The sequence below is a fragment of the Medicago sativa genome, chromosome 4 (assembly GCF_051527215.1).
Source record: "Medicago sativa cultivar Bolivia chromosome 4, Bolivia_mono, whole genome shotgun sequence".
In the NCBI taxonomy this organism is placed as follows: Eukaryota; Viridiplantae; Streptophyta; class Magnoliopsida; order Fabales; family Fabaceae; genus Medicago; species Medicago sativa.
The window spans coordinates 72,102,865-72,129,264 of record NC_140752.1 but is presented as its reverse complement, the minus strand read 5'-3'; the positions used below and the strand labels follow the sequence as shown (position 1 = coordinate 72,129,264).

Here is a 26,400-nt window from a genome sequence, read left to right as displayed (position 1 = left end):
GGCTTGTCAGTTTGGAAAGCAAAGCAGGAAACCATTTCCAAAGACAACTTGGAGAGCAACAAAGAAGTTGCAATTAATTCATACTGACATTGCAGGCCCACAAAGAACATCTTCTTTGAATGGTAGTCTTTATTATGCTATATTCATTGATGATTTTACTCGTATGTGTTGGATCTTCTTTCTGAAGCACAAGTCAGAGGTAGCACAAGTATTTTGGAAATTCAAAGCAAGAGTGGAGAATGAAAGTGGTTGTAAAATTCAAGCTCTCAGATCAGACAATGGCAAAGAGTATACTTCTGAAGCATTTGATCGATTCTGTGACGACGCTGGCATTCATCATCAGTTGATTGTTCCATACACTCCACAACAAAATGGAGTTAGTGAAAGAAGAAACAGATTTATATTGGAGATGACCCGATGTATGCTGCATGAGAAGAACTTGCCAAAGCAATTTTGGGCGGAATCGGCAAACACTGCTGTTTATTTGCAAAATAGGCTTCCTACAAGAGCAGTAAAGGATAAGACGCCATTTGAGGCTTGGTATGGTTATAAACCCTCCCTGAATTTCCTTAAAATATTTGGATGTTTGTGCTTTACTCATGTTCCACAAATCAAGAGAGATAAACTAGACAAAAGAGCTCTACCAGGCATTTTTATTGGCTACAGCTCCGTTGCAAAAGCTTATAAAATTTTCCAGCCACAAAATGGTAAAATTATTGTAAGTAGAGATGTGCATTTTATGGAAGATGAAGAGTGGAACTGGGATGACACAAAGGAGATGGAGGTAATTTCTAAAAATCCAAAACTCCAGATTGATGAGAACATTGAAGATTGGGAAAATGAAATGGTAGATGACGTTCCTGTCAGGGGAACAAGATTACTTTCTGATGTTTATCAAAGATGCAACATTGCTGTTTGTGAGCCTACTGGTTTTGAAGAAGCAAAACTTGATAAAAATTGGATGGTTGCAATGGAGGAGGAGTTGCACATGATTGAGAAAAATAATACATGGCAGCTTGTTGACAGACCTCAAGATAGGAAAGTCATAGGCGTCAAGTGGGTTTTCAAAACTAAGCTCAATGCTGATGGCTCTATCAACAAGTTCAAGGCAAGGCTAGTTGTTAAAGGTTATGCTCAGATTTTTGGAGTGGACTACTCTGATACATTTGCGCCAGTGGCCAGGCTAGACACCATCAGGATGCTACTTGCTGTTGCAGCCCAAAAGGGTTGGAAAGTATACCAGTTGGATGTTAAATCAGCTTTTTTAAATGGTTTCTTGCAAGAAGAAATTTATGTTGAACAGCCTGAAGGCTTTATGAAGAAAGGGGAAGAAGACAAGGTTTATCTTCTTAAGAAGGCTCTTTATGGATTGAAGCAGGCACCAAGAGCTTGGTACAGCAGAATTGATAATCATCTGCTGACTTTGGGCTTTGTGAGAAGCTTGTCTGAGTCTACCCTTTACATCAAACACAATGAGGTTGATATTCTTGTTGTTTCTCTCTATGTTGATGATATTTTGGTGACAGGAAATAATGCAACATTGATTGATGAATTTAAATTGGAAATGATGAAGGAATTTGAGATGACAGATCTTGGATTAATGACTTATTTTCTTGGAATGGAAATCAAGCAAAGCAAGGATGAAATTTTCATTTGTCAAAAGAAATACGCAAAAGAAATTTTGAAAAAGTTTAAGCTTGAAGAATGCAGAGAAATGAGCACTCCAATGAATTCAAAAGAGAAGCTTTGCAAAGAAGATGGAACTGAAAAGATTGATCAAGCATATTTTAGAAGTCTGATCGGTTGTTTGATGTATCTGACAGCCACACGGCCTGATATTTTGAATGCGGTAAGCATTTTGTCTCGGTTTATGCATTGTGCAAGTGAATGTCATCTCAAGGCAGCAAAGAGGGTGCTTAGATATGTGAAAGGAACATGTGATTTTGGCATTAAATTTACCAAAAGCAATGAATTCAAGCTGATTGGTTTTTCAGACAGCGATTGGGGAGGTTCTGCTGATGATATGAAAAGCACTTCTGGCTATTGTTTCACACTTGGTTCTAGTGTTTTCTCTTGGAGTTCGAAAAAACAAGAAACAGTGGCTCAATCAACTGCTGAAGCGGAGTTTATTGCTGCAACGGCTGCTGTTAATCAAGCTATGTGGCTGAGAAAGATATTGAGTGACCTTCATCTTGACCACAAAGAAGCCACTAAGATCTTTGTTGATAATCAAGCTGCAATAGCTATTTCTCATAATCCAGTTTTTCACGGAAAAACCAAGCATTTCAACATCAAATTGTTTTTCTTGAGGGAAGTGCAGAAGGATGGTGTCATTACTCTTGTTTATTGCAAAACAGAAGAGCAAAATGCTGATATCTTAACAAAGCCCTTATCAACTATCAAGTTTGAAGATATGAGATCAAAGCTTGGTGTTTGCAGCTCCTAAAGCAAGGAGGAGTGTTAAATATCATGCTTAGGACTGCTGATGTGAAGACTTTTATGTATTATGTGTTGGTTATTTTATTTTAGTAACTGCTGTTCAGTTTTCTTTAATTAATTGTGTTGTATTGTGGTAGTTATTGGAAGTTTTTAGTATTGTCAAACTATGTAAAACATAGTGTGTGTTCTGTTTGTTTTTTAATTAGACAAATTATATGAATGAAAGCAGTTATTTCTCCTTTGTCTTGTTCATTTCCTGCAACTGTTTTCTTGTTCAATTAACAACAATATGCACTATGGTTCTCTCGATCAAAAAATGGTCAACAAGGTAGAGATGTATATCACAAGTCCTATCTTGGCTGTGTTCAACATCCAAGACTAGCGTTTAATCAACCAGTGATAAATCTTTGAAGTTGATCTCCATGTTGGTGTACTCCAATAACCCAAGCAAAAAACACTTAAAAAACACTCCACTGGACTCTGAAGCAAATAATTTACTGATAAGATAATAAAAATATTCAAACGACAATAGTATAACTTCAGGAGGGTATGATCCATGCTAACGGTATAGTATAGGAAAAGCCTTCAGATTTGTTTGCTTTTATATTACGAGCTTATATGAACAAGTTTGCAAACTCGACTTTACGAACTCAACTTTAAAATCAATAAATTATTGAAAAGATCAGTATATAATGCCCTGAAGCATGCATTATACCGTTAGCATGCATCATGCATAATACACTGATCTTTTATTGTTTATATATGAACAAGTTTACAAACTCAACTTTAAAATCATGCAAAATTGAAACTAAGAACTTAAACAGAGTGATCACCACTGTAAAAAGAACTAAGAAAAAAGAATATAGAAACAACATAGCAATACAACTTTTTTTGGGGGAGAGGGGGTATTGGTATCTATGTGGTGATGCGCCATGCTAACAACTCAATCATATAACTAATTCTGTTTAAAATTATGCATGCATGCCTCCAGAGGAAAGTTCACTTGGCTTTTGAGCTTCAAAGATAGCATGATCAACTTGAGGATTGTGACTCCTCTTTACACAGTGGAAATTGCCTGACTCATTTTTCATACAGAGCAGGCCCAGGAACTTAGGCACCCAAAATCCAACAGCAGCCGGCTGAGGATATGTAAATATCATCTATTATCAACTTTGACACAGCCTAGCTCGCCCAGGATTTAGAAGTGATTCTGACATTGTCCAACCCTGCAAGTAAATAGATTTATCATGTATATGCACTAAGCATTTGGAATGATTAAATAAATATATACAGTAACAGAATATATTTTGTTGAGAGTATTACTTTTCCCACCCTATGCCTTTCCTCGCGCGCCCTATTTTTTTCCAAAATTACCCTCGGAGTTTTCCGGATTTTAAAATCCGGAATGATGTTTTTCCAGAATTTTTTTGATTTTAAGCTTTCTATTGCTGTGGAATTGGTTATGTGCAAGCTACAAATTTTAAAAATAACGGTGCACTTAACATTTATGGAGAGAGGTATATTCTGCAATGTGCTGCAGATTTTAAATATAATATGAATGATATTACTGAGTTGTCTTTCTTAATTTCTTTCTTCCAAAGGCATCATCACTGAATGAAGTTTTCAAATACTTGTTAGGTCATGATTCTAATGCTTTGAAGTGAGTATTGAAACTTTACTTGTCTCATTCATCACAAGAGTTATGGATATGTCAACTTCATACTTTGAGCATTGTTATGTAGAGAAATAAGTACTCCAACACCGGGTTCCAAGGATTTATTCTTCCCAACAAAATATCCCAACCATTTTTTATGCAATTCAAAGCTTGTTTCTGGAAAAAAGTATTGGTCATACTAGAGAAATCCTCCATATAATCACATTCCGGATTACAAAATCCGAATTGTTTAACGTATTCCGGATTATGTAATCCGGAAACATCATTTTTCACCCTATTTGTTGACTTTCAACGTGAGTTACGGATTTTTCCGGATTTTGTAATCCGGAAAGCTCAAAAAATAGGGCGCGTTACATGATTTTTTCGGATTACATAATCCGAAAACCCCCTAAACACCCTTTTTTCATGGTGCTGATGCAATCCAGATTCTATATTCCGGAATGCACCAGCACCAAATTTTTCATATGTAACAAATCTTCTAAAATTCTATGTGCATCTAAACTCTTAGAACCAGGACAAACTTTAAAAGTAAGAGTCCTTAACGATGTTGAATTTGCAAGTATGAACCGTATCAAACTCATTGCATGCTGAGAAATTCTACATGCTCTAACATGGATATTCACCATCTGCAGATTATTAAGGCAATCACTACTGCATTCTAACTCTTCTAAATGATCCGACACTTGTACGGTAGAAACATCGATGTAACTCTGAAGTGTAAAAATTAAAGTGTCAAAATACAACAATAAGAAATAAGCTAAGAAGCTTAGGTAATCATGTTTACATGTATAATAAGTTCAACCAAGCCAGGAGCACATTGGAGTGCACTAACAATATACGAAAGTTCTCCTCTATCATTTGCTCCATGATTTTTACACCCAAAATTCAAAATTCCATCATTTATACTTTTTTTCATGGTGCTAATGCAATCCGGATTCTATAATCCGGAATGCACAAGGGCATTTTTGGAAAATTTACAGGGCGCGAGAGAAGACCATAGGGTGGGAAAAGTAATACTCTTTTGTTGAAGCCTCTCTTTGGATCAATCCATTTTAAGAAAAGAGGCCCAATAACTACAGAAGGGCCTGCAACACCCTGCCCCAAGGCCCCAATTCTCTCAAAAAAACGCCTAGATAATTTCACTCTCTTCCATTCCATTATTTATAACATATTATCTTTTCCTAAATCTCTTATTTTACCCTACTTCCCTAGTGGTCCTACAGGTTACATCCATTAATTCTATTATATAATTATTCTATCCCAATTACTCTACTTAACATATTTAATCATTTTACCACTAGGCCCATCCATATTTCTCCTTTGTATGCACTCCTAACTGGGGTCTGTTACTAACAAAATACAATATTATCCAAGTGTCAGAAAATTGAAGACATTATTCCAAAAATTACATTTAAAAAAAACAACTTATTCAAAGCCAGGTCCAAAATATTTTAGTGTAGACATCTAATATATGATGCAGAACAAACAAGATAGTCTTGCTCCATTACCTGTTCATGGGCTTTATTCTTGAAAAGCCAGTAAGCATTTGTGACAACTTTACAAGAATCAGCAATACAAGCCTCAAGATCAGCAGCTGTGAGCATCACACTTGAATTAAGATCATCCCCTTGCTTCCAAGACGAGCCCTTACTTTCATTCAACGACTTTATAAAATTTGAGAGCACGTGAGCCTGGAAAATAAGGTTATTTTAAGTACTTTCCAAAATAAGAACTCCCCAACTGTGCTATAAAGTTGCAAGACAGTCATATATCTCACATGGAATGCTGCTTTTAGAATGTCGTCTGACTTCGCCTGATCTTTGAGGACAGCATGGACCTTAGATTTTGAAGGATTATATGTTACAATATACCTCTCCTTCTGCAATCAATTTAAAAGAACGTAAGGATGTATCATACAGAAATGTCGATCAAAGTATAAATATTCGGGATAGTTAAAAATAATTTTGCTCTTAGTAAAGGACATACATCAAACAAGGGCTCTATGGCAACATATGCACTAGGGCTTTGGAAAGCGTCCTTGATTCTTGATCCTACACAGTCATTTAAAAAGAAAAATTCAGTTTTCATTATTCAGACAAAATGGCTGGAGTTGACAAGTAAAATTATTTCAGTCCATTGTAATACCAAGGACAACAGGTCTATCTTTCCATGGAAAACTAAATATGTCCTCGTTCAAATTGCCCTCCCGCAAAGTGGGAACTTGTCCTGAAATGGATTAGCTCAGTTAAAATACGAATGAAGCATATGGCAGAATAGTATATCAGAGAACTTTAGTGCTTGTAGACATTAAAATGACTATGTAAATGAGAACAGATTGCTCAACAATTACGACAAAGATTGACTATTTGATGATGGAAAAAAGATACACAACCAATCTCTCTCTCTCTCTCTCTCTCTCTCTCTCTCTCTATATATATATATATATATATATATATATATATATTGGGAGATATATATTGTGTTGGGATGCTAGTGCAACTACAGAAGTGTTACGATACCTGTCTTGAGGAATGAATCTACCGCCACACTGAATCTTGCAGAGTTAAGTGTGTGCAAAACCACAGATTTTACCTATTGATACAATAAGCATTATTGTCAAAACCACCGGATTTGATATACACATACGCATCATAATTAGAAACACAAAACCAAACCTCTTTATAAGAGCTAAGGATATATCCACATGAAAGGAGGGAAAAGGTGGTGATAAGAGACGGATTACTTTTGGCAATCATTATGCTGAACCCAGTACCTAACTGCAAATTGCAAAAGAGATTCAGTATTTGATTTCATCAAAAGAGGGAAAAGCAAAATTCAAGGTTACCAGCGCAAAATTCCTTTATACAAGATTCCAAAGGTATTTAAAAAAGGGAAATGTTAACAAGTCCCCTAAGGGGACTTGTTAAGAAGTTTAAAATGGAAAATTTATCTTGAAAATTGTACATTCAATACATTGAAACAACAAAAAGTAACTTTTTCTACTTAAATTTCATCAATCATTTCTAATTTAAATCCTTAACAAGTGCCAAAAAGCACAAGCTAAAATATCCAATTGTTTTAATGGCAAATAGAAAGCACAATATGTCATACTATAATATAGATACTGAAAGGTGTTTATAATGCTCAATTGGCTACCTTACAACATAACAATTTTATAGGTTTAATTGGATGCTGCTTTTAGATGACTGTACACATTCAGAACTAGATGTATAAAGTTTATACACCCAAAAACCTATAAAGCATACATTTTTAAATTCAAAATATTTTAAAAGCTTCAACATACTAAAATATTTCAAAATAAAAGTGATATTTTAATGAAACAGAGGGTTCCTGACTGCAATATTGTTACAAGAAAAGATGGCACCAAAATTTAACAAGACTACATTCAAAAATTAATTGTTGAAGTTGATAAACATACCAGGTCTGCTATATTGCCAACACATTCTCCTTTAGCAGTGACATCACCAATGTTTTCTCCTTTAGCAAAGGCTTTGTAAATTGGTGTTCTAGTTGATGTTGATGTTACAGCACCAACATTCTAAAAGCATGAATAAACTAATTAGCCTGGACAACTGACATGAAAACGAATTGCTCATCACAATAACAACAAACAAAAAACACCAAACCTTGAGTACATTAGCGGCACAAGCCAAAGGAAGAAAAAGATGTGGCATTGCAGCAGTTGCCAGTTCCACCCCGGCACCCAACTCCATTAGAAGATCACCGGTGAAACGGAGCTGTTTGAGATCGTAATCAAATTTTTTGCCTTGACGAGCGAAAAGCATCTTTCCGACACGACCAGCTCCATCCTTGAGAATCCAGTTGATAGCAACAGCAGCAGCAGCAGGAGTGGCTCTGTTTCTAGAGACGCCAACAGAACTCAAAAGGGTTTGAGTAGTGAAAACACCCATTGCTCCACCAAAAAAGTGCTTGAGAGCCCTCCATGTCATGTAGGGGACATAGGAAGGGGTAACAGTGTGAGGGAAACCTTCGGGAACAACGTAGGATGTAATGAATGACATCATTTCATCAAGAGGAGGCTTGGGGGTTTGTAAGCTGAGAGTGCGAAAGGAATTATTCTTGAATTGCCCGGAGGCATCGGTCTCTGCCACGTAATTCCATCGACGGCCATCGATTTCCTCGCAGCAGATGAATCTCAAGGTGGATGGTGTGGCTGTATTGAGAATGGTTGTGGAGGATGCCAGTTGGGCACTGATACGCAGCGTTTCGCGGATTAGAATATCTTGAGAGGAAGGAGATGATATATTGGGTGTCTGTTTCTTCACGTTCAAGGGATTCAGAGGAGCCATGACCATCAACAGTTCAGATCGGATGGATTTAAGTCATACTTTTTTGAACATGAGCACAAGGTACAATTCTTTTAGAAAGTACATAACCAAAGTCATAAGTCATAAAATATGCAAAATAAAAATTAGCATAAAGAGCTAATCTTCAAAAGCTACTCTGTTTTGCCTTTACCTTTCCCAACCTGCTCATCTGAAATATAAAGAAACTAAACCGGGATGAGAAATAAATCTCAGTATGCTTCTTCAACTAAACTTCAAACTATTATGTAATTTCTACATCCATGGAGTATTTTAGTAGCAAGTTAACACAAGCATAAAATGCTGTTAACAGATACTTTAACAAGCTATATTGTTACAAGTTAATCTAGAAGGCTCGTTCATATTAATTATGAACCTAGGCACGCCTCTTGAGTTAATCTAGAAAACTCATTCATACGTATGTATATACACTTGTGTGCACACCTTTACCTACCTTTTGTGAAAAACAGTCACATTGTAGGTCCTATTTTTACTGTAACTTCTATCTTATAGTATATGATTATTGTAATTCTGCAGATTTGACCCAATTTTTGCTGCAATCATCCAAATTGAGTCCCAGTTGAATTTACCATATTTTGATGATTAAATCTATTGGGAATTGTAAAATCATGATTGAATTACTCAAAAATTAGGAAAATTGAACTCATCAAGTTTACTACAAATCCTTATCCAATTGCTACCGAATCACTGAAACTCCAAATTTGAATCGCCATTTCTGATTATAAAAGCAAATTACTAAGTTTGAATTGGAAACTTAAGAAGAAAACTGACCTAGTTGGAAGGATTTGATTGTTGCATGCAAGACAAACTTTTCTCCTCCGCTTGGTCCGAACTCTCACGTGAGAGAGAAGAGAAGTTTCTGAGCTTTCCAAGCTGTATAACTATGTTAAAATTACTATTTTACCCCTTTCTTATTTTCATTCTCAAACTGCGTTTGATATGTTACTCCTTCCGTCTCACAGTAATTGTTTTTTATCTATTTTTCTTTTTCTCAAAATAATTGTCACTTTAGAATACCAATGTAGCATTTATTATTTTTTTCATTATTATACCCTTATTTATTGAATTTCATCCAACTTAACTACTCCACTAACTACAATTAATAAGGGTGTTTTAGTAAATGATACTAATTTTAGCATCAAAATCAACACAATTAATTATTTCCTTAATAATCGTGCATAAACCTTAAACGACTATTATTTAGAGACGGAGGGAGTAATTTTTTTTCTTCCTCGGACACCGCAAGAACCAAAATTTACATGCTTGACTGAACTACAACATAACTTTTTGTATCAAATTTTATCGTTTAAAAGGTGAAAATGACAATTTTTAATCTCTAATAGAATTTATCAAGTATTCTATGTTTTGAGATATTACATTCTACAAATGAATTTCATCTTTGAAATTTTGTGGGTCTAACTAACATCTCTGGGTCCTTATTGTGCTACTTTGATAAATTTGTAATTCCTAGCGCGTGATGCTGCGCTTTCACACTTGCACCTTCAGTTTCTTCTGGTCATGTTCGATGACAGCATCCTGCGCGAGGTAGGCCAAAATGCAACATTGATGAAGTGTTCTTTACTGCTCTAAATAGGACATGAATAGGTATCTGTGTCTGAGATGGTGATGACACCTTTGTGTTGCAAAGACAATGAGTTTCGCTGATGTTTATCGAGTTGATGTGGGAGAAGCGTTGGGTTTATGAAATGTATTACAATGGTAAAGTAACATGCAATTTGATAACATTGATTTTGAAGTTGATTCAAAAACCACGAACGACCCGTTTCATTTCCAGAAGGGAGGACATCTCTAACTTTGGATACACCATCACAACATGTCTATCTCTTTTCACTTCTCCACTTACTAACTCTCGGATGAAGTTTCACTAGACGACAAACAAACGTGGTAGCTCACGCTCTTGCAAGAGAGACCACATTACACAAGTATTATTATTATTATTATTTTAATATCCTCAATTGTATTGAAAGTAAATTATATTTCCTTTAAAAAAAATTGTTAGTAATTTATATTTAATAAAAAGGAAGGATTTAAAAAACAAAAAGGTGAAATAAAGATTCCATTATTATTACTATTAATATTGTAGTTTAGTTAGTTAGTTAGTATGATATTAATTAACATTAACAAAGTGGTGAGAATTGGTTGATTCGTTTTTCCAAATCAAATCAAATCAAATCAGAATCAGAAGAAACGCAACAGGGAAGAAGGAACAAGGAAATTTACGCAATTCAATTCCCCTTCCCTTTGCTTTGATCTGATCGCATGGGTCAAGCTTTTCGCAAACTCTTCGATTCCTTCTTCGGCAATACCGAGATGCGGGTAATCATTTTTTTTTTTGATCTCTTTTAATTTTTATTACAATAACAATAAATGCTGATGTTGTGCTTCATTATTTACTCATATCAATGATTAGTAGAGTTTTAATGCATGTTTGGGGTGCCAAAAATTGATTATGTAAAATTGATTTCGGCTAAAAGTTAGTTGAAGACAAAGTGATTTATGTTTGAATATATTATTATGTAAAAGTGAGCTGGTAAATAATCTTCAGTGTAAAAATCAATTCTTGAATCAAAAGCTCCAATTTTTAGCTTCAAGTTTGAATCACTTCAGAAAAATAAAAATAAATCTACTCTGGAGCAACCAAATTTGTCAAAATTAATTCTACATTTCTAAAATCAAATTTAAATTCTCTAAAAGCTGAACTAATCACACACCAAATTGTTAATGTAGCTTTCTTTGTAATCAGCACTAATTCGATTATGTCGGGGTTGGGTAGCTCAACTGGTTTGAACTAAGGGATAAGGAGTTGGAGATTCAAGGAGAAAAAAAAAACTAACATAACAATTAACATACTAACACTTGTCATTAAAAAAAAGAAGCTATATTTTGATTATAATTCTTTTTTTCTTTCAAATTTGGTGTGGTTTAGGTTGTCATGCTTGGTCTTGATGCTGCTGGAAAAACAACTATATTGTACAAGCTTCACATTGGAGAAGTTTTATCTACTGTTCCTACAATTGGTGGGTTTTATTTCATAAACTCAATCATTAAGTTCATTGTTTTTTTGTTGAAATTTCTTAGAGATAGATCATAGATATCTTGTTATTTAATGCTAATAAAGTTGTGTTTGGTTATTATCGTTCAAGTGTTTTTAGCTCATGCTTGCTAATTATCTACTTGGTTGTTGTTTCTTTGACTGTTTAAATATGCTTGTGAGCGGAGTTCTTTTGTTACCCTCATGAATTCTGATGTTCTATGAAACTTTTTTTTTGATGGAGTTGATTTTAGTTTGCACGATGAAACATTTTTTTTCCCCCTCTGTAATTGTATTGCAAATATATGTGGTGGGTTTCTGTGAATTGAATGGATGCAAACATGATGGTGTTTTGGTTTAGCAGAACGAAAATTATAATTGGAAATAATCCACTGTTGTTTAAGCTTTGAGGCTTATAAGTTTGTATGCATTGCAGGTTTCAACGTAGAGAAAGTTCAGTATAAGAATGTTATTTTCACGGTTTGGGATGTTGGAGGCCAAGAGAAATTGAGGACACTTTGGAGGCACTATTTTAACAACACAGATGGTTTGGTAAGCATTGATTCTTGTGATTTTATGTGTTTTTCATATTGAAAACACAACTTGTGTCATTTGGTTTTGTAAAATTTTCCTTTTGCTACAATTATTCTTATATCCTATAGGACTGAAAAGTCAGGATATTGGGCTAATGTATCAAGGTTGATACATATGTGCATGTTTATGCAGATATATGTTGTTGATAGTCTGGACCGTGAGAGAATTGGGAAAGCAAAGCAGGAATTTCAGGTGATAAGCCCAAAAGCTTACAAATTAACACACACACATACACAACATGTTATTCCAAACAGGCTTTGAATTGATCTATGGATTACTTGCAGACAATCATAAATGACCCGTTTATGCTCAACAGTGTCATCTTGGTACTTGCCAACAAACAAGACCTGGTATGTGTATCTTGATCTGTGCTCTACTTCTTCCATCTGAATGACCTATAACTTACACGTGTAAAGATGAAGTCAAAGTCAAATCATGTGAATTGGTTGTCAATTTTTGCTGAGTACTATTATAGTTAGCATAATGTGCCATAATTAATGCACATACCAGTGCAAACATTGAAGGGGTAGGCTTTATATCAGTCATTTAAATAGCTGTAATATATGGAATATGGTTCAAAGGTTAAGGATTTCTTTCCTCTTATAATGCTGGTTGTTACAAAAAAAATCCTGCACCTTTTGCACGTGCATGCGTATCTAAAGAAATCGATTTTTTCTCTATTTCAGTTTTTCCGTCTTGCAGTTTTCTGTTTTTCTTTTCACCCATCTGTGTAATTAGTCTGGTACTAAGTAGAAAAACTCTATTCCCCTGCCAATAGACCACCAACCACAAGAACCAAGTACAGTTGAAAATATTCATTATTTACTTACTGGCTGTTGACAATAGCCTTCACTATTTGTATATGTTGTCATTGTTGGATGATGCATGATACATCCAACAGATTGTGTCACTTGTGTTCTCCATGTGAACATTCTAAGTCAGTTCTGATCTTGTAGCAACTTCTTTAATTGATTTATTTTTTGCTTTCTTTCTGTTGTCTAAGTTAAAGGGAAGAAAACTTATTTTAGGACGATCTAACCAGTGTTGTTAAATGGGACCATGGCGCTGCCATGGCGGAATGGCATGGCGGATTTTTGGATAACCACCATAGACAATTTATGACGGGGGTGCCCGCCATGGCAACACCATAGGCTGCAATGGCGTGTTTATATGGTGGATGTTTGGCCTTCCATCATATCCGCCATTGATTCCAACCCGTGTATGTTTTTCAAATCTTGAGGGAGGTTAGTGTAACCTCATAATATAATTAGAAATTCAATTTCAAAGCACACAAGCAAGAACTTTTTTAAGCAAAAACGGTTTTCTTGTCTTCCCATCATTATGCTTGACCACAAAAAGTCTTGATACTAGTGAGACTTGAGTTTTGGTGGAATCTGTGACTTTTTGTATTGCACGTTCAAGTTCAATTCTTACTTGTACACCACTTGAATTCTTTATGTAATCTTTCCCACATGACCGTGGTTCATGACTGACACTGTTTTCGTTCCCAATATGTCAAATTTCATCAATGGTACTTCTATCTGTCTAAAAACACTTGCTCCTTTGTATGATTATGTATATCCTTGTATTGCTAGCTGATCACTCCTCTTCAATTAACTAGCTTACTCCTAAGTTTGCCTTAATTTAGCTATAACTGCAAATGTTTTCCTCTTCTTTTCTAGAGAGGAGCGATGACGGCAAGGGAAGTGTGTGACGGATTAGGTCTCTTTGATCTAAAGAATAGAAAATGGCACATACAAGGCACCTGTGCACTTAAGGGTGATGGCCTTTATGAGGGTTTGGACTGGTTGTCCTCAACACTGAAGGAGATGAAGGCTGCTGGATACTCTTCATTAGGACTAGGAACTTCATCCTTCTAATTTTTCAGGTTTGAACTATCTTCATCTCTCAATCATCAGTTATCTTTCTATTTATCATTTCATTATATTATAATGTATATTTTCATTCTTTTGTAGGTATTCTGGCCTTGGGATTTGGTGAATGTGCAGACTGTGACCACTTCCAAAATGTCGTGATTGGTAATCAAATTCTTTTGGTTTTCGTGTGAAGCTGATGAAGAATACAGTTACTCTGCCTTTCAGGGTATTTAAAGATGTGACTTTCTACAATTATAGAAGTTTGTACATGTCGAATGATTAACTAAATTTTGTTGCTGTATTGATACCCCACGTTAAGTGCACGGGTACCAGATAGAAGGTCTTGGATACCGGCCGGATCAGTTGTTCATTCTCCCTTGATTTTCTCCATCTTACACTTTGTGAATGTTATTTCTGTGTGGCTGTGACTGATGCCTTGATTCATAAAAATAATAGAGTCTGACAAACACTGCGATCGTGTCACAATTTTCTTTAGGCAGCGCCAACATGTTATTATGATTCAGTTAGATTGGGTGGTTGCAATTGCTTCCCTTTTGACCACAATAATATAACTGTCACTTCTATTGGAATATTTTGTATATCAGGTTGCTACAATTGCTTTTAACTAAAAGTTTTAGTATAAATTGTATGAGGGAGTTTTATCAACTTAAAAAAATAAAAATGAAAAAATAAACGAGCATATTTTTTTCAACTTATTTTGTATGGGAGGGTATATTTGACCATAAGAAAAGCAGACAAAGAAAAGTATGGTAAATTGATTATCTTTGTTTATACCTATGAAGCCCGGATACTTGATGTGATACGGCACCGATGCGCCGAGATAGAAAAAATTTAAAATTCAAGATACGATACGGCCAAGATACTTCAATAAAAAAATTAATTTAAACTAAATGTTAAAACTCAAAATCCAAACTATGGACTAAAATTCAAAAGCAAAAAAATAGGCGCAAAACCTAGAACATCAATAGGTCTCGCCTATATTAGTGTTCTCAAAACAACAAAAAGAGACAAAACAGATAATAGACAACAAAAATATAAATATAAGTACTATTGATAATAATAATTCCAAATGGTGTTGCGACATTTAAAGTATTTGAGAACCAAAAAATATCTGGGAAAATACTGTTTGGAAACCGATTCCAAATGAGGTTCAGATACTTTAAATGCCGCAACTCCATCAATGATGCGTTGTTCTCCCCGGAAAAGAACCAAACTGATGACTGTTTAGATCAAGCATTTCAACCTGGTCAGTTTGATTGCTACAACTGATTCCTTCCCATGCACAACAACGATCACTCTTACTGTCCCAAGTAGAAAAAAGGTTAGTGTGATCATCCAACATAAGGCATTCCTTCAATTCAAGGAGAGCATATCTCACCAGCCAACATGTTTTACATCAGCTACAGCTCCACAACAGTTGAGATTCCTTGACCTCCAAGGTTCCTTTGATGACGGAAGAATTCCAAATGATCTTGTTCGTCTTTCACAGAATCGTCTTGAGGGTACAATCCCTTATCAACTTGGAAATCTCTCTCATTTGTTGTACCTTGATCTTAGTTATAATGTTCTTGTTGGAACCATTCCTCATCAACTTGGAAGCCTTTCAAATTTTAAAGGTGGCTTAGTGGCTTGCTGGTAATATTTTCTTTTCCCTCTTTTACTCTTGCCTTCACATATTTTAGTTAGAAGTTTAGCTGCTTAAACCATGAAAATGCATATAGCTCCGTTTGTTAATTAGATGCTGGTAATATCATCATTATCTCAATTTGTTTATAGCTTTTTTGTTAAATAAGTTAAGCCTGAGCTTAAAAATAACTGTTCCATCAGAATTATAGACCCACTTTGATATATTTTGTTTCTAAAAAAATTATTTGTGTGCAATTCAGACTTAAAGATGATTAAAGAATTGAAGCATTTTACCAGGAAAATTCAAATTTCAAAAGAATCAAGAAAATTCATGTTTTATGAAGACATATGAATAACTTATATATGGTGTTACCTTTTCATATTATTTTCAAGCTCAAACATATTCATTTAATTCTTTGTTTATTTCATTTCACTCAAACTCAAACATGTCCTTTGATCACTTTCCACAGGAAAAATTTGTTTAAGCATCTCCAATAGCACCATGTGTAACTTTGTTGAAGAAAGGTAGCAGAACATAGCTTCTCTGATCACATGGAAATAAAAGATTTCAAAGTTCTCTGTTATGTATCAATAATTTAAATAATCAATTTGTGAAACATATATGCTGTGAGATTAATATTGTTATTCTGAAGGAAAAAAACATGTCGTGTAATCTAATTATTGGAATACTGTAATGATGCCACTCTTTAGTCCTCCTTCACTTTCCTAATAGTTGTGCATGATTACAACTATTATTTTTTTTGGTAACTCAAATGGGGTAGATGAATTATGCTCACAAACATGTATATCATCATTCAAAATGATAAAATTTTACCAATAATTTATACCAACCCTTCGTAATTATAGTTGTTACGGACTGTCTTATCAACTCTGTTTTTTCCATTTAATTTTCATACACAAAGCTTGGCAACTTTAGTTCCTTAAAGTACAAAAGTTACTCGCTTATTAATTATATGTATTTGTCTCTCTAACTAAATTAAAAAAAATAATTTGTCTTTGCAATTTCTAATTATTTTCGAGGGTTTAAATATGCATACAATGATTTTCAACACTTTTGAAAATTTATTAACCTTCAACTGAATTGTGTTAATCACATATTTATAGCGCATTAACCATATAATTTGTTGTCAATTTTGTGTTCAAATTTGTTCATAATTTTACCATTTAAATCAATTGATAAGCATATTGCACACTTATATAAATATATATGATTATTTAACTAAAATATTCATAACACGAATCATAATCAAACATTTGCAACGCACGGGCTTTCCATCTAGTATTTATGTACAACAGAACCAAACTCACATGCTGGAAGTTAAAATTCTAAAAGGTTACAAATTCCAAATAAAATGGCTAGAATAGCCTTCTAGTGAAGATCAAAATTGCGAGTTCAATATCTTATAAGAAATGAACCGAAGATGAGAATATACAAGAAAATGAATAGAAGAAACGTGCCCTAACCTTAGGGCACTTGTTAAAAAAATTAAAAGTAGTAGTTTTGCAAAGGAAAAAACATTTTTTAAAATTTTGAAAAAGTTGAATTCATCATTTTTCACCATATTTCAACACAATATTTCTATTTTTGTTCCTCTAACCAATACCTTAAGGGCACTCTTTAGCACTTTCTTAGAAGAAATAATCATTGTGTTTTAAAAGGAACATCATATTTTGAGTAAGAGAGATCATGAGGTCAAAAGATTATTGTGACACACAAGGAGTATGAATTTTTTTTCATTGATCATTATATTTTAGCTAATGTATCTGTCAAACTTTTTCATTGATATGATCTGAATATATATACAAGAATAAAATCAAAAGATTAGGCTCCTACCCCCTACAATTACTCAAGAATATACTTCTAATGTTACTCCTACAAAATTTCCTACAATAGCTAATGTTCAGTCTAAGACACATGTCTGAGATTTCCTCATCTATCAATCTATAAACAAGCAGATTACAACTTTTATAAACATATTTATCAATATTTATCTTAATGCCCCCCCTCAAGTTGGCACATTAAAATTCCATGTGCCCAATTTCCTGAGGAAATAGTCAGACTGTGACATGACTAATGACTTGAATTGCTTTTGCCTTTTGCAGTATATGCCGAAGAAACTGTGCAGGGCCTTACATTTCTATTTGGTGTAAGGAATATGAATCTTTGACATGATTCCATGCTAGCATAATTTATCAAGGAAACTGCATGGTAGCAGTAAAATCTCATGCTAAACAAATTTGGATCTGCAAAACAAGTTGAATAATAGACAGTAGCAGTGAGTGTAAGAATTCTCATTCATTTCAATCCAATTGTGAGACATTTGCGACTATTCCATCATTAGTGCATAAATCATCAGCCAAACACCTATCTCACCATCTCTCATCATGTATCCAATTATTTTTCTCTTTTGGCCCAGTAGGACCTTCCTCACCATACAGCTCCACTGGTAACTTGTTAATCAAGTCTCTCATTGAATATTGAAGCATGCGCGGAAGCGCATTGATAACCTTATCCAACTCAGTTTTTGAATTATAAATAATTTTGGGACCCCACTTTCTCATAAACTGCAACCAATTAGGCTCAGCGACAACATTTTCTAGATATTCAGCCGCAACAACCTCATAATGGATACTTGAGTCCACGTACAAATTACTACGAACAGCATCGTTCCTAATGCCAAGCCCTAGTTTTGAAGATCCTTGGATATACGTTCCAGGACGGGGGTAACTTGCATGTCCACTTTTTGATGAGTAAACAATAGTTTTATTTCCATCAATATAATCCAAGTCACACGCGTCCATCCATTCACCGCCACTGTGCTGCGAGAAGTATATACTATAGAGCTCTCCGGCAAAGTTGCATATACGAAGTGTGAAATGCTCCCAGTCACCAACATGTTCTCCAATCTTGCTCAAAGGTATATTTTTTATTCCAACTTTCAAGGTGGCTGGTCCGTTGAAAGGGCAAAATATCCACATTGCAATGTCTGTAAAAGTCCCACCAAGAGCCGGCTTCACATGAACATAAAGCTTTGCACTATTTAAGTCCCCGCGTTTGACAAATTCCCTTCGATCATCACTCGGCAAGTCTATCCAAAATTGGCCATCATTTGATCCTCCATGTGGTAAATTTGAGCCAGTTGCATCGATTCCCTCTCCTGTACACATACCCTTTATGTACAAAAGGGCTCCATTGCTGAAAAACCAATCAACAGAAGATGGCAAGTAAATTTCCTCAGGGTGAAAGAAAACAGTAGGGCCATAATGGTTAATAAGTCCATGAATTTGTTGCAAATCAGGCATCGATAGTAGCGCAGCATTTAAGTTCTTTAAGCATGCAATAGGGTTCTCTTCTCCATTGCTCAAACCACTACTACAGAGAAAAGTCCCAACAGAAACACCTTTCCCTAGCATGCCACGGTCACAAGGTCTCGAGCTCCATAGCTGAAATGATAACTCTGGAATTCTAGAAGCAACAGCAAATATTACACGGTAAGGTTCACATTTGTCAGTAAGGTCGGCACGAACACAACACATTTCATCCAACTTAGGCTTTTCAGGTTTGTCTGTAACTAAGTAGCCAACGGCCTTGTAACCTTCAGGAGGTTCGGGTAGCCAGAAGTAACCGCACCCACTTGAAATTTCCAGAGTGGCAGGTGCATTTGAACTCCAAACTAACTCAAAATCAAGGGGATTCCTCAGAGCAGGAAGCTTTTCCTCGTTAGTTTTGGGAAAACGAATTCCTGTTTCCTTCGCGACAAGTACAAAACCTCGTAAAGGTTTGTCACTAGGTTGACAATAGTGACCAAGGATATGGAAACTGGGAGGTATTCCTACAGGCTTGTAGAATATAACAGCTTTTTTGGGGTTTAGTATAGCAGTGCTCCAAATGAACTCAAACCTTGTGACCTTGGAAACTTGTATTTCACCAAGATTTACAACTCCTGATGCAAAACCTTGTCCTGTAATGACATAGATAGACAGAGAATTTAAGTTCATGTGTTACACCTTGTTAGCATTTTCCTATATTTTTTTAGTAGGAATCGAACTCGATAGCCCAATCCTTACAACACGCTGGAAAGTATTAATTACAATAATGCATAAAAAGAGACATAAGAGTTATATCAATTTACAGCTTAAGAAAGTAACGCATAAATCCTGAGTGCAAAATACTTTTCACAAATCTCACTAGTTATTGGATCATAATTTGGATACATAATAAATTCACAAAAAATGCAAAATTGAGATTCCTATCTATGATGAAATTGAGAATGAATTAACCTTGAGGCCATTGAGGAATGGGTTGAGGAAGAGAGAAGATTTCAGGTGGAGGGGAAGAGGATTGAGCGAATGAAATTGAAGAATTCCTACAAAAGCACACGGAATCAAGCATCTCCATCGCATATATATGATCATCGAGATTTGCTTCTATTTTCTTTCTTTCCTTCCTTCGATACTCTCTTATTTTCTATAATAATATGTTTCCATATTTGGCTATTAATCATATTTGAATTTTTGTTTTGTTACAGTCATATTTAAATTCATATCAACTAGTAATTAATTATTGTTATAAGAAATTATAAATAGAAACCTAAATTATCTTAAAATTATATGTCTTACTATTTATATTGAAATATCGATCCATAATGTCAACTTATAATAATAGTAATGTGAATTATCTATTTAAATGTCTACTTAAAATAGTAAAGTAAATCATATCATAAATAGTGGTAAATTTAATAGTATAAATACCACACTTTAATTCATGTAAAGATACACCATTTTGAGAAATCTAAACATTTCATCTTACTTCATTTTCTCTTGATTTCCTTAGTTTGATAAATCCTACCATTATATATATTTATAGTATGATATAATCTGTAGTATTATATAATTAGAGTAGTAATTTATATCATCTTATTAGTTCACTAATATCATAAAAGAAGTATTCAAAATATCCGATCTTTCAACAATTATCTAATTATTCAAATCTTAATTATCTAATTATTGATCACAAAAGACTCTTTATTGAGAAACAACTAATATAAATTAAAATAAGTACATATCATATATGTTTCCCTCAATAATCAATCAATACAAAAATAAAATATCTATATCCGTCAATCCACTCATGTAAATTTTATGAAATTTTGATTAAAATTATTTTGATTTTAATTAAAAATATAGCTATATATATTTTTCATTTTTATATTGTAACAAATTACATTTATCGTTTTTAATGACATCATCAACTATATAGCAAATATGATAAATTTTTGTCTTATCTTTTTGAATGCCATCGATATTATAACATTCTTATAAACAAATTTATCTAAAAGTGAAAAAGTTACCCCAAAATAATGTATTATTTATATATAGAATAGATAATAGACACAAATTTATTAATAGTAGCTTCATATCACTTTCTTTAGGAACGTATAGTTTGACTAATTTCTACTTGCTCCCTTCTCAACCCGTGTTTTTCTGCAAAGTTCGACACATGCGTAAGTCCGCAGACTCTAATCGTTGCAACACCTGAGTAGTCTATTCCTTTTTTCAAGTTTGAATAGATTGTTCAGTTGCCTCTATTTAGGATAAACAAGGGAAGGGACCGCCATTAATTTTTAAGCAAGAAAGCAAATATGATTGTACAAGATGTTACAAGTTGACGGGATGACCTCAATAATCGCAAAAACCAACCAATATAGTAGCAACTAACATAGTTGCTGCAGAGGGCATGGCGACAAGGATTGCGAAGTTCAAGAACTAATTTTTGAATATAACATCTGAGCACAAATGAGAAGTTTGAATATAACATCAGAGCACAAATGAAAAGCAGATTACACCGAGTTATACAAGCTCATGTCACTAATACAAGCATCACATCCAATAGATACAAAACAGGAAAGCTGTTCTGATTCTAATTGCTATGAAATTCTTTGCTCTAACTATTACCAGACCAGAGCATTAAACACTATGAAATGATCCCATAACACTTTGTTCTCAGCATTTGGAGCTCACTGCGAGAAAACATCTGAGTCTATGCTCATCGGTTTATGGATTTAAATATGGATAGTAATAATCAAGAAGCTTGTGCATTATTAGCATTTGGCTCGGAATCAATTTTTTGATCAATATTTGGCTCGGAATCTATTTTTTGATCAAGATTTGGCTCAGAATCTAATTCTGATGATTTAGCATCTTCAAAAGTTTCCATTTCAACGGCCACATCATCACTCGTATCAGCCTCAACCATTACTTCATCGGTGTCTGGTACAAGAGGCTCAGGCTCAGTCTCAGCGCCATTTTGTGCACCATCAGATTGCTGCTCTTGCTGCTGCATTTCACTTGCCTTCTCTTGGTCATCTGGTTCTTGTACTGGATCTTGTGGATAAGGATCAGTGCAAATTGTCAATGTAGATGTAACTAACAAGTTCTACAGAGAAAAACACCATATAGAAGTCAGGCAAAATGTTTAACCAAGTTATCTATAATTCATGTGCTAACCATAAAAATGCATGATTAACCAATTACAAATACAGGATCTTCATTGTTGTAAATATAACATATTTGAAAAACAGTGCACATGCTATATTACGAAGCATACCTTTTCAAGAGCTAAAGCAAGCTTGGAAAGATTTGGATAAATGTTTTTTGCCTCCAATAGAATCTGTGCCATACAAAATATCAGATAACATTGTTCTATACTATCATGTTAACCTTGATGGATATTGGACCCAGAATATAATAATGCACAACAGATTAAAGAAGCAAACATACCTCACAAACCCTTTGCAATGTAAATGGTGGGCCATCAATAAAACATGTAAGTGCTGGAATCCAGAAAAGCATTTCAAAGTTAATTGGGAAAGATTTAGTTCAGCAATAAATAACATGGCATATGCACCCTTAAAGGAGATCATTATTCAAGAGATTTGTTGCAGGCCAATGATTAAGAAAGAACAGAGTCTGAGTTGGGTCTACAAAAATTGCTTTTCAAAACCATTGTTTATCAGTTAAATGAGTGTCACTACTTCATTATGGCATCAAATAGCTTAAAGCGAATTTCGAAACTAGAATGGATGGAATACTCTTGATCAACACAACACATGCTAATCGCCAAGAAGTTTATCTCTCATGGATACTCTTCCACAAGCTTTGGTTTTACCAAGTGTCAGTTATCTCCAGTCTTGACATACATGTTGGCCAACACAAAAATAAACTATTTTAAGAATTCAAAATATGATTTTAAAATAAATGACATTATCTATTAATATAGAGCTTTCTTTAAGCAATTTTTTTTAAAAATAGTTTATGTATATGCATCAAATTATCTATCTATATACATATATGTAGAAATGCTACACACCAGTAGCTATATGGCCAATGTTTAGATAAGTGTACCAGCAGGTCAGTCCAGTTCAACTGTGAACTGCTCCAGTCAAGACTCTAAAACAAGTAGCAGAGAGTGATTGCTACAGAATGAAAAGTTGAGCTGATTCACAGTCTAAAACCATTAAATGCACCAAGGGAAAAGTGAGTACCAAACACGGATTCCACATCTCTAAGATTGATATTCCCAAAATAATTTTATTAGCTCTTGCCAAGAGTAATTAAATATTTTACAATATTTTTCACATACTTAAGACTACTAGAATTATAATATAATTATCAATACTGAAATAAAAATATTAAATTTGCACAATTGATGTCTATGAAATTTAATGGTACTCATAAAAAACAGGGGAACTAAAGGTGGGATACCTTCATCCAATTTGTTGACCAGATCAGAGTAGGACTCTCCTAATGAAGCACATTGCTGCTCACTTGTCAATTTTGCCTCAGGGTACTCGGACAATACCTGTACAAAAATTATGGAGAGAAAGACAAAAAATTGAAGTATAAGAATTACGATGCATGAATAATAAAATTCCAATAAACTAATATGTGAACAACACAAAATATAAACCGCTACATGCTAGCATACCTCTAAGAACTAACATAATATAAAGAACAATGCATGCTAGCATACCTCCCCATACCTGCTTCAGCTGAAATGACAGCATACTCTTCAGATTATCCCAGTCATGCCTGTTATACAAAAAATGACCACATTATTGTTTAAAGTGCATATCGATCTCGAAGTCAATTATCTTTCAACTTAGCCACTGTAGTGAATACAATGATAGAGGCTTCTGTATAAAAATTAGTAAATGATATGCGAATTACAAAAACAAGCATTAGGAAAGCTCATAAAATTCAAAATTTAGAACACATTCATCATTCATTAATACCTAACCATCATAGCTAACAGTGACAATCAACATCAGTCTAAGGAAGATAGCGGCTAAGGCTAACGATCATTCTTGAACAAACAATTGCGATGATAACACAAAATGATTGGACAATTAAACCAAAACCTCAAGGAAGGAACAGTGAAGGGATAAATAACACAACAACAACAACAACCGGTGAGACTTTTCTCATCAGGGATAAATAACACAAATACCTCATGTATTAAACCAAAGATAAAATGTTTATAACTAAATACTTCCTCCGGTCTCATACATAAGCAAATATTTAATTTTCATATTCATTGAATAATTAATGTATCTGATTTATCATATATAGACCAAAAACATCAGCTATTCAATAAACCTGGAAGGAAAGAAAAACAACTTTGTCGATATATGAGACAGAAGGGAGTATCTCTTAATAACCGATTTATTCTTTAATCTTTCTTAATCTCCCTATACCTCTAACAATTGAACTGTTCTCTATCTAGCCAGCCCTCCTTACCAAACCAGACATCTGCTAGCAATAATAATCAGCGAGGCTGCATCGCCACTCTAATGTTTTGATTCAGTGCAATTAAATACTTTCCACTTTCTAGTTCTAGGTATAGTTTAGGCTCACTGAAGCAACCTAACAAGTAAGTAACTGAACGTATCATCATAACGTGTTGACAAATCGTTAATTTGCCATTGGCAGTCCTTAAGCAATTCTAAAATGTTGTATTGCTGCAACTGGAACTAAAAGGACTAGACATATGTTTTTTGACATTTTGATTTTTGACATTAAAGGATCAAAAACACCATAAAATAACTCATTCTCATGGTCAAAGACTCTAATATTACTAGTGCAAAAACATAATTTAGTGTATTGAAGGGGCACAAAGACGCTTTCAATTCATGCAAGGCACGGCTTTAGCACCTTATCATAATTATGAGTTTAAAGAACAAAAAGCATTAAAACTTGAGCTATTTGACACATGTGGCAGTATTCAATCACTTCCATATTTTTCAATTAATATTATATGTGCCTACATGTCAGTGTCTGCGTGCGTGCGTGCGTGCTTCTTCATAGAATAATCAGAACCAACACACAAAATAAAACTAATGAATCTGAAAACTAACCAACACACACAAAATCTCTTAAATATAAGCACAAAGTTAACTAACACTTACCAAAACCTCCCGGTGGATGCAATAGCTTGTAGAATTCTTACAACTTCATCCCTTGAAACATCGCTTTTTTCTACTTCTTTTTCTTCTTTAGTGTCTCTGAAAAACAAAGCACAATTACAAAATTCAATTCGAAAGAATTCTCAAACAGAAAAACTAGCTCAGTGAATTCGCAAAATTACATGTGATTTGAAACATCAGCTACCGCCGCATCGTTTTGTAGATTATCGGCGCCGTCGCTGGAAGAAACCACCGGTGGTTGCTGCATATTTTCCTGTGGTTGCGTCTCCATCATAATCCCTCTACAACCGCATCAAAATTTAAGAAGGATGAGTCGGAGGAACTGCGTCGCTGTGTGTGTGTGTGAGTGTAAGTGTGTCTCTCTCTATTTTGAGTTGGGCTTTTTGCAGCAGTGGTGGGCTCACTTATGGGCCTATTGTCTTCATATCACTAACGAGGGAGAAACTATTCTTACCCCCAACATCATTAATTCGGTTTTTTTTTTTTTTTTTCATTTATCTACCTCTGTTTACTATTCGGATTTATTTATGCGAGAGATAAACACAATAGTTTAATGAGATAAATATATTTAATCAGTGGACTACATTCATGGGTCCAACTAATCTTCTTTCTTGACTATCTCTCTGATTAAATTAACTGTACATTGAGAATATATTTTTGAATAAAATGTATTGTCTTTATGAACGAAGAAAAAAAATACTGTCTGAAAGTATGATTTAAAAAAAATGTGGTTTTTTAGAAGTGTAGGGTGAGAAAGATTCTCCATTATCCCTAAAAAAAAAAAAAAAACCCGCTTATCCACTTAACATTAGAATATTGTCCAAGACATATGAAGAACAAAAAAATGTCACAAATATATTCACTATGACATTATAGTTGGTGGATATCATGAAGTAAATTCCGACAAAGGAATATTAATAAATCATCAACCATTGGAGGCAAGCTTGATAGACTTCAGAAGATTCAATGTGAAACAATGTTCAAATCATACAATCCAATGATGCATCCTTGAAGTTTCTTCAAAACACATTTAGAGAAGTTCATAAATATGACTCAAAATCTATCATAAATCTCTTCTAAAATCTTAATTGAAATCCTTCTCAAAAGCTTGCTTATTCTCATACATCAGTTCAGATCTTACTCAAAAGCATAATCAGATAACTCTTTAGAAACTTCCCCAGAAGCCTGTTAAAAGATTCCACAAAGAGGCAGGAACGAAGAGATGCTATAGAATAGTGCACAA

At 34.3% G+C, this 26,400-nt stretch overlaps 4 protein-coding genes across 7 annotated transcripts; 1 reads left to right on the top strand and 3 right to left on the bottom strand.

The window, feature by feature from the left end:
* Nucleotides 1-3,080: 3,080 nt before the first annotated feature.
* Nucleotides 3,081-9,322, bottom strand: LOC146931547 (protein root UVB sensitive 6-like). Of its 4 annotated transcripts, none has more exons than XM_085703027.1 (11): nt 9,253-9,322; nt 8,615-8,648; nt 7,762-8,483; nt 7,554-7,673; nt 6,790-6,891; nt 6,634-6,706; nt 6,260-6,340; nt 6,101-6,165; nt 5,892-5,993; nt 5,623-5,805; nt 3,081-3,665 (listed from the first exon to the last, which is right to left on the bottom strand). In XM_085703027.1, exons 3-11 carry the CDS (start codon nt 8,449-8,451, stop codon nt 3,606-3,608), a joined length of 1,476 nt encoding a protein of 491 aa, XP_085559153.1. In that variant the 5' UTR covers nt 8,452-8,483; nt 8,615-8,648; nt 9,253-9,322; the 3' UTR covers nt 3,081-3,605. The 4 variants fall into 4 exon arrangements, with proteins under 4 accessions (XP_085559153.1, XP_085559152.1, XP_085559154.1 ...); XM_085703026.1 differs by having other exon boundaries at nt 8,615-8,632; XM_085703028.1 differs by having other exon boundaries at nt 7,762-8,648.
* Nucleotides 9,323-10,639: 1,317 nt separating this feature from the next.
* On the top strand, nt 10,640-14,490 carry LOC146931546 (uncharacterized). The gene is made up of 7 exons (XM_085703022.1): nt 10,640-10,818; nt 11,429-11,519; nt 11,970-12,085; nt 12,260-12,319; nt 12,412-12,477; nt 13,810-14,015; nt 14,104-14,490. Exons 1-6 carry the CDS (start codon nt 10,762-10,764, stop codon nt 14,005-14,007), a joined length of 588 nt encoding a protein of 195 aa, XP_085559148.1. The 5' UTR covers nt 10,640-10,761; the 3' UTR covers nt 14,008-14,015; nt 14,104-14,490.
* Nucleotides 14,491-17,421: 2,931 nt separating this feature from the next.
* LOC146931545 (hypothetical protein At1g04090-like) lies at nt 17,422-20,177 on the bottom strand. The gene is made up of 2 exons (XM_085703021.1): nt 19,954-20,177; nt 17,422-19,634 (listed from the first exon to the last, which is right to left on the bottom strand). Exons 1-2 carry the CDS (start codon nt 20,069-20,071, stop codon nt 18,043-18,045), a joined length of 1,710 nt encoding a protein of 569 aa, XP_085559147.1. The 5' UTR covers nt 20,072-20,177; the 3' UTR covers nt 17,422-18,042.
* A 1,245-nt stretch (nt 20,178-21,422) lies between these two features.
* Nucleotides 21,423-25,471, bottom strand: LOC146931544 (serine/threonine-protein phosphatase 4 regulatory subunit-like protein). The gene is made up of 7 exons (XM_085703020.1): nt 25,319-25,471; nt 25,140-25,235; nt 23,715-23,763; nt 23,437-23,533; nt 22,453-22,505; nt 22,280-22,342; nt 21,423-22,108 (listed from the first exon to the last, which is right to left on the bottom strand). The coding sequence occupies exons 1-7, from the start codon at nt 25,429-25,431 to the stop codon at nt 21,755-21,757; spliced, it is 825 nt and encodes a 274-aa protein (XP_085559146.1). The 5' UTR covers nt 25,432-25,471; the 3' UTR covers nt 21,423-21,754.
* Between the last annotated feature and the right edge of the window lie 929 nt (nt 25,472-26,400).